This window comes from Salmo salar, chromosome ssa06, assembly GCF_905237065.1.
Source record: "Salmo salar chromosome ssa06, Ssal_v3.1, whole genome shotgun sequence".
In the NCBI taxonomy this organism is placed as follows: domain Eukaryota; kingdom Metazoa; phylum Chordata; class Actinopteri; order Salmoniformes; family Salmonidae; genus Salmo; species Salmo salar.
In genome coordinates, this window is record NC_059447.1 from 40,268,000 (window position 1) to 40,275,998 (window position 7,999).

The 7,999-nt window shown below is 42.1% G+C and overlaps 1 protein-coding gene across 2 annotated transcripts; it reads left to right on the forward strand.

Annotated features, from left to right (window-relative positions):
* Nucleotides 1–1,072: 1,072 nt before the first annotated feature.
* On the forward strand, nucleotides 1,073–7,650 carry LOC106607312 (receptor activity-modifying protein 1). 2 transcript variants are annotated; one of them, XM_014204151.2, is made up of 6 exons: nucleotides 1,073–1,371; nucleotides 2,226–2,288; nucleotides 2,612–2,662; nucleotides 4,766–4,804; nucleotides 5,092–5,263; nucleotides 5,526–7,650. In XM_014204151.2, exons 1-6 carry the CDS (start codon nucleotides 1,308–1,310, stop codon nucleotides 5,773–5,775), a joined length of 639 nt encoding a protein of 212 aa, XP_014059626.1. In that variant the 5' UTR covers nucleotides 1,073–1,307; the 3' UTR covers nucleotides 5,776–7,650. The 2 variants fall into 2 exon arrangements, with proteins under 2 accessions (XP_014059626.1, XP_014059627.1); XM_014204152.2 differs by lacking the exons at nucleotides 1,073–1,371; nucleotides 2,226–2,288; nucleotides 2,612–2,662 and adding an exon at nucleotides 3,395–4,475.
* Nucleotides 7,651–7,999: the final 349 nt, after the last annotated feature.

Genomic DNA, 7,999 nt, shown 5'->3' on the forward strand with positions numbered 1-7,999 from the left:
TGAGCTGGCATGATACTACTCTAACCCAATGATTTTAGGTCAATGTCAGTTGAATTTGAGGGACCAGTTTACAACTAAACCATTTACTTCAGAGGCTGAAATATGATGCATTAAACCACATATAGCAAAACAAGTTAGTCTGTTTTCTCAAACCATTACTGAGATTGTTTTACCTGTTTATCTGGTTTGCGGTGATTTAAAATAATCCACTGTCTGGTCCATTAATTGAAACATGACTGAAACTGGAAAGGAGTCAAAGGGGACTCTATGTCATTAACATACGTTACTCAACCATAATAAGAAATATAACTGCCATCTGTCTATAACAAAACATTTCCATAGTTGAACAATCATCTATATTATAGTTCCCCCAACTTCGGATCTCTTGGCGTAACTTCTAAGGTATTGGGTTGACAGTCGTTGGACCAGGGTTTGTGTCCTGGTTGGTGCTATGCCTGAATTCGCTACACTGGTTCAGCATAAATAGTTCAGCTGCAATGTGATTTCTAGTTTGCTCAACATTTGGACATATTATTGTAGCTGAACCAAAATGAATTCTCAAGTTGAATTGTATGTCCCCTCAACCTAAAATGTAAAGTTGAGCGAACATACAATTCAACTGAGAATTTATGTTGGTTTAGCTAATATGTAAACATAAAGAAAGTCACATACTCTAGTTATGCGCCAACTGACATTTCAACGTCGTCGATAACATGCCCAAATGTTGAGCAAATTGGAAATCGCATTGCAGCTGGTTGCTGTGAGTATTTTAAGTTGAATCAACACATTTAGAGAAAAAATGGTTTTACAGTGTATTGGAACACATATTGGTCTGCAAATCAGTTTACTCACAGGATTTGAGCAAGTGAGAAAGGTACAGAGTCATCAGCTTGTCAGCAGTCAATTTTCAAAACGAAGACCTTTAGTGACCACTGTACAGATAGATGTCTGTTCCTTCCAAACTGAATGTCTGATAGAGTGTGAGAAAGAATAGAAGAGAGAGAGAGAGACAGAGAGAGAAACTAGTAAAAAGAGTGTGAGGGAGAGAGGGAGCACAAGAAAGAGAGAGAGCAGTCGAGTGAGGAGAGAGAGAGAGTAGGAGAGAGATGAATTGTATTGTAAGTGGTAGTGGGCTACAGTAGCTCTCTCCTTATCTGGGGCTGTCTGCCCTATTGTGGGAACCCGCCCAAGCCGCCCATCCTAGGAAACGAGAGCTTCCTGTTGTTTTATAGAGCTTTCCTGCAGAAAGGTTGAGATATGTAATCTGGGTCCACCAGGGAAGAGGAACAGAGCAGTGTCAGGCAGAAATGAAAGCCCCTAATCCGTCTCCCGTGTTTTCTTCTTGCTGCTTTCTACCTCTTCTTCTCTGGGGTAAGTAGATGATTTACAGAGTACTATATGTATATAAAAAGGGCCAGGGGTATGGAGAAGTATGTTGAATTACTGAGAGAAAAAGTATGTACAATATTGCCCTAGATTTCACCTCGTACAGAAAGTGGAATGCTTAGAAGCGCACAGTGAAGTAAGGGATTGTAGTAAGAGCTTGGCAGATCTAATATTAGATTATTTTTTTAAGTAGCCTAAACTTAGTGATTTTGATTTGTTAAAAACATTTTCTTGCTCCAATGGTGAAGAAACAGAGGTTAAATATAGGTATGATGATGTTATGGATCTGGTGTCTTTCTTGAAGATTTTAAGCAGATTGTTGTTCTAATCTAGAGGATCTGTTTCTACCAACAAATACATAAGATAATGTAGTTGAGATAATCACAGTCTTCACAGAACACAATGTCACAATAACCGTTTAATAAGGAACACCTCAACTTTAGACTCAATTTCCCAGACTAGATCACTCTCCTTCAAAAAACAAAAAACAAATCAAGTTATCCAAAGACTACATGAAATAGTTTGTGTTTGAGGAAATGGCTGAACTGTTTCAGACTTTATTCAGAGAACAAAGGGAGGATACACTCCCTGCCACTGACCAGCTCTCTCTCTTCATTTGTTTCTCTTTCCCACACTCCTCTCTTTCTGTCTGTCCTATTTGTTCATCAGTCTTCTATATGTACAAAAATACACATCTGTCAACTCATTTCTGTATTTCTACTTGCTTGTGTTTGTCTTTGTCTATTTCTCTGACTGTGCACGTGTGAGAATGTGAATGCAGACTTTTCTGTAAAGAACTCTCCGGTGACTTTGGCCCTGTTTCGTGTCTGTCCCTGTAGCACTGAGCTCTACAGCAAATGGTGTGATAGGACATTACGAGGCGCCACAAGCTACCACACCAGGTAACTGACTGTTGTCCTCTTCTCATGGTCTCTACATGAACTAACACAACTCATCAATGTCAACTAGACCAAAGGAACAACAACAAATGTTTTTTTGTTAGACTGTCTTCACTTTGATTGGGGTCCCATTGGGGTCCCGTGTGGCTCAGTTTGTAGAGCATGGCGCTTACAACGACAGGGTTGTGGGTTTGATTCCAACAGGGGACCTGTACGAAAATGTATGCACTCACTACTGCAAGTCGCTCTGGATAAGATGTAAATGTAATGATAACTACATTTATATCAATACTTTGATTAAACAGTATGTTATTCTCATCAATTAGGCTTCACTTCACGGCATGACTCAACAAAAAATGCAAACGACCAAAACCATGGTAAGTTACCAGATTCATTTAAAACTTTTTAGGCAACATTTTAATACCTATTTCACAATATTGGTATTACAAAACATAATGATCATAGATGGATTGTGTTTGAAATGTTTGTAAAGGTGAAACACCCCATTAATGTTCTAAACAAACATTACCGTTGAGGTTTGTCCTTCGTCATCGCTATCGCGCAACACTTTGATGTGAAATTATATTTGAATCCATTGGGGACTCTGTTGGACAAGCACTGTAAACACATGGGTTCAGAACAAAACTCGCCAACCTCTTAAAAAAATAAAAAGACAACCGAGATGCAGCTCTCTGCCAAGAGTCCTAGGCTTCTAGCATAACGTGAAGCCAAGACAAACCTGTGGGGAGGTCCCCACCAGTGGTGGGTCAGCAGCAGCTGACACAAGGCCCATAATTGTCTGGGGCCAAAGGTTAACTGAAACCTCATTACAGGCAACCCCCCCCCCCAACTGGGCTGCACTTCCTGTATTTGTTCACCATTCGCCCCATGTGACGGCTGTGTTCAACACATGAACTCTAGAGTTGTGAAACAACTGGAACTTTGGAGCAGCTAGCTCCCCTTCACTGTTCCTCACCCTACGATATCCTTTTTCTCTCTCTCCGCTCCCCTCCAACTCTGAGCTCCTCCTCTGCTGAAAAGACAAATTTCCTGATGTCATTACTAAATCAAAACCGTTGCTCAGCAAACAGATGTGTTCAGGGGCCCAACCCCATTGTGTAGCATAGATTGTCCTGAGAATACATCTTCTAAATCTTTTTAAAGACACTTTAAATGTTTTTATTTCATCCCAGTAATCGACAAAGACTTGTTATTTTGAAAAACTTTGAAAACCTTTTAGGTAAGGAGCTTGAGATATGAATAATCGTTTTAGTGAGGATGAAGAAGTGGTCTAATGCATTGTCTTTGAAAAGCAGTATGAAACGGAGACAGTAGTCTGCTGAGGTAACAGTCATGCAGCTCCACATGGCTCAAGGTACTACATAAAGATCCAGGAGGAGTCCACCCATATTCCCAGGCTTATCCTATTGTGTGAACGCTGAAAGTCCTAGTGAGTTGGAGATTTGCATTACTTGCCTGTGGCTGTGGGGTAGATAGAGAGTTGGTCTTTGCAAACAGCTGGCTGACTCTAATAACATCTTCCAGATATGATCACATTAACCCAGATATGAATCCACAGCTGTCTGCATAGCACACCGTGCGGAGTCATGATTACTTCCACCCTAAACGCCCTAGTCCTAAATGTTTACTTATGTTTCCGATTTGGCAGAGGCAGCCCTCAAGGCAAATAAATCACAAGCTGCAAGTCAGCCAGGCCTTTGACTGTGAAAAATGGAGACTAAAAAGTTTGTGAGAGTTAAAGAGTAAAAGGTTTTCAGATGTGAGTCCAGCCCAACTTGGGTGTGCTCCCTATAATTTGAGAGAGAGAGAGAGAGAGAGAGAGGACAATCTTTTGAGCCCACCCCTTTAAAAGGCAAGACAATCCTAAAGAAATGCACTGGAGAGGGGAAGAGCTTGCTGCCAAGGCGCAGGGCAGACAGATCCTCGAGGAACATCTGGTAACCTAACCGCGGGTAACACCGATCTGACATCTGGTAACCGAGGGTAATGCCGCGTCTAGCTGCTTCCACCGATGTCTAGTTTCCTGTTATGCCTTGCAGGGCTCGGTGTTAGAAGTTCAGGCTCAGTCTAGATGGTCGTCAGTCAGTGAGGGAAACTCTCCTATGTTCACTTTCTCTGACATGAAGGGAGCGCTTGTTTTCTTTGCGGTGCTCCTCTCTGTTCTTTCTGGTGAGTGTGTGGGCTCAGCCCCGGGCGGCAGCGAACGCACGTCTCGCGTTGCTGGACAGTCAGATTGAGTTGCTGGCACGATGTGCGGCAGTAAAGATAACATTTATTGCATGCTTCGTTTTGATTGGGATCTTAAATGTTACATTGATCATTAAAAAAAAACATTTTCAGAAGATTTGTTCATTCTTTAAAAAGATGTTGAATGACACAGCTGTTCAGACATTTCTGTTGTGATTACAACCATTGGTCAGTCAAATGTATACAAATGTATTGTCCTTTTCTCTTCTTAGATGTTAGCCGCGAAGAGAGCGGATTCTCCAGTGGATTAGGTGGGCCATTATTACTTTTATGACTCTACCTGTAGGCTAGTTAATAGTGTTGAATCAGAGGTGACGCTGCTGTTTCTGCTTGCTGTTAAATCAACATAAGATTAGACTGGGACTTGTTAGTAATAATGTGTAACCATGAATCTTCTAGACATTCTTCTAATCCTTCATTTTATGGATTCATTTTAGATGATTGAATAATTTTAAAGAACTGATTTTCTAACGTTACAGTATTTCTCTCTCTCTCTCTCTCTCTCTCTCTCTCTCTCTCTCTTTCTCTTACTGTACAGGTTGTGGGAATAAGTATGTTGACTGTGAACACTACTGTGACATTTGTACGTATATTCCCACAAGGATCGAGTGCTACGCTGCCTTATTTGAGGAAATCTGCTACAGGCCTTTTGTAGGTTCCATGGAGTCAGTAAACAACACAGACTGGTGCAACTGGAACAATGTGAAGAGGTAGGCCTAAATGCTTATTTTAATCCACTTATTATTCTGTTGAACTTATTTCTGATCCAATTTAGCATGCCATTGGTCTTGCATTATCACATGCTTAGTTCAAACAGTAGTTTTGAGAAACCCAACACATAGTCTAGTGAAATCAGAGTTAACGCACTCATTAATGGCACGTCCATACCATGAAACTCTTAATAATCTCTTTCAGAGCACAAAACGTTGCCCTCTCTTGTACTAATAGTAACCCTCCTATCCCTCCCTGTAGGAAGTATAACACCTTCACCATGTGCACGGAGGCGATAGCAGAGTGTCTGCTGATCCCCTGGCCCAACAGGATGGTGGAGAATGAGTTTGTAAACATCCACTCCAGGTTCTTCCGGGACTGTCCCAACGAGGCGCTGAGCGATCCCCCGCCCAGCATCGTGTTTGCCTTGGTGATGACCCCCATCTGCCTCATCCCCATCATGGTGGTCCTGGTGGTGCTCAAGACCAAGAACGGAGATGGCAGCTCCTGATAGGACGTCCTGGATCAGTCCTCATCCACCCTGCCTCACCTCCATGTTCAGACTCACTCTCTCCATCCCCCGAGGATTCAACACTAGGGCCATTGACTCAACTATTTTACAGAGAACTGCTTATTGTCTTCCACCCACTGATGATTGGTTTAGCTCTGTGGAGTCCTATCAAAACAATCTCACAGCCCAAACACCTGACACATGACCTTTTTGGATGCACTGGTACAGAATGAGTAGTACCACATCGGCATCGTCCAAGGATACAGGGGTTCAAGAAAGGGTCCGTCTGTGTTGTGTAGCGTGTCAGGTCTACATCCTCTGGGTTGCTTCTTGAAAACTCATCTTCTCCACATTCCTCGATGCTCCTCTAACCAAAAGTGGCGACAGCCATGTAAACGTTTCGGCTCCCTACACACCTTAGGAAAGTATGTAAGATAGTAGGGTTTATGGACTTATGTCATTCTTGACAATCCATTCCATGAGCAACTCCATCCTGTCCCAGATGTGAACCCTGACAGCGACTATGGTTGCATGTTTTACAATATTTTAATTGTGTGTATATATATACACTTATATATATATATATGTGATTAAAGAATGGCAAAAGTCAGGATATTCTTCAGCATTTGTGGAATTATTGTGGTTAGGGGAGGATGACAGAAGCTGTCAAGCTTGTTAAGATGGCGGAAAAGCGATTTTTGTTAGTGGAATTCCTACCCTCTGGCTGGGAAAACGTGAGTCTTGTATTGCTGGACATTCCAATTGAGTTGATAACCAATGACAAAGGCATTCTGTTTGAGGAATTCCAACTCACCATTTACTGTACACTCAGAAAAAAAGGTGCTAACTAGAACCTAAAAGGGTTCTTCGGCTGTCCTCGTAGAACCCATTGAAGAACCCTTTTTGGTTCCAGGTAGAAACCTTTTAATAGAACCCCTTTGGGTTCAAAGTAGAACCCTTTCCACAGAGGTCTCTACATGGAACCCAAAAAGGGCTCTCCTATGGGGACAGCCGAAGAACCGTTTTGGAACCCTTTTTTCTAAGAGTGTAGTTATCCGTATAGGATCTCCATTATGTTTGTTTCTGTATGTAACTACAGAACAAAATGTGATGTACCCTCTCACCTGGTAGCTTTCCTGTCCTTAAATGGGTTTTGTGTATATTGGAATTGTATGATGCTTCTGGAGAGCCCTCTTTGCCCCCGAGTGTAGGGTTTAGAATGTTTGCAGTATGGGGCCCATGATGAAGGGGTTTGGCCAAGCATTAGTCTGTGAGGAAGGTTAGGGTCAGGGACTAGACACAATGTGTGAGTAGCCTACGCCCAACATGTAGTCCATGAAATCTGTTTCCAGGAATTGTCTATTTCCCAGCATTAAGGGCCCAGCGCCTCAACCTCTCTCTCTTTCTCTCTCTCTCTCTCTCTCTCTCTCTCTCTCTCTCTCTCTCTCTCTCTCTCTCTCTCTCTCTCTCCTTCTTGACGATGACGGTCCCCACTGTCGCCCATGATGAGCCAGTTGACGCTTGCCTGAGAGATGAATCAAGCATTAGATCAAGACTACAGACATTTGGTCTTCCCCCCGGCTCAGTGTAACAATGAGCACTGACTGAAGACAGAAGGAAAAACCAAATGTCTATCTTTCCCCTTTTATTATGCTGTCGTGAATGACACTGAAAGCACTGAATTGCATTCAGTTTCAGAAACAAAGAAATATGTATGCTTATGTATTGTATTTCTGCTCTTACTCTGGTCATGACACTTACTGGACTTTGTACTGTCTGTAAGAGGGGTGTGGGTCTTAGTCAAAGCATAGCCTCTTTCCTTACGCAATGTACTGTATATAATTCTATTTTGCAATTAAATATGCTAAAGCCAAATGCCTAGTCGCTTGACTTTGTTTTGTACGCTACGGAAAGGGATTGCAGAAATATGTATTGTGTTTTTGTGAAGTTCGCAGAAGGTCCAAAGTGAAGTATCCTAACTGGATCTAATTGGTTTAAACCCCCTGCCTTAGTGGAATGCACAGCTGATAATGCCATGGATGATTCATCAGGTTTTTACTCATTCAGACCCAGTGCAGAGATGGGTGTTATTGTGAATTCCAAATAGACCCTTTGCCTCTTCACCCTATAGGGAACTCTTGTAGATACAAAAATTATAAATAAAAAAGTATTTGCCCTGTCTTGTGACTGCATGGGTGGCATTTCCACCATTCTTTATTGCAGT

What these genes read in the sequence shown, in the direction of transcription:
- LOC106607312 (XM_014204151.2), top strand. Translation starts at nt 1,308, where the DNA reads ATGAAAGCCCCTAATCCGTCTCCCGTGTTTTCTTCTTGCTGCTTTCTA. An exon ending in GCCACAAGCTACCACACCAG is followed by an intron (nt 2,289 to 2,611) that starts GTAACTGACTGT and finishes CTCATCAATTAG; the next exon opens with GCTTCACTTCACGGCATGAC. An exon ending in AACTGGAACAATGTGAAGAG is followed by an intron (nt 5,264 to 5,525) that starts GTAGGCCTAAAT and finishes CCCTCCCTGTAG; the next exon opens with GAAGTATAACACCTTCACCA.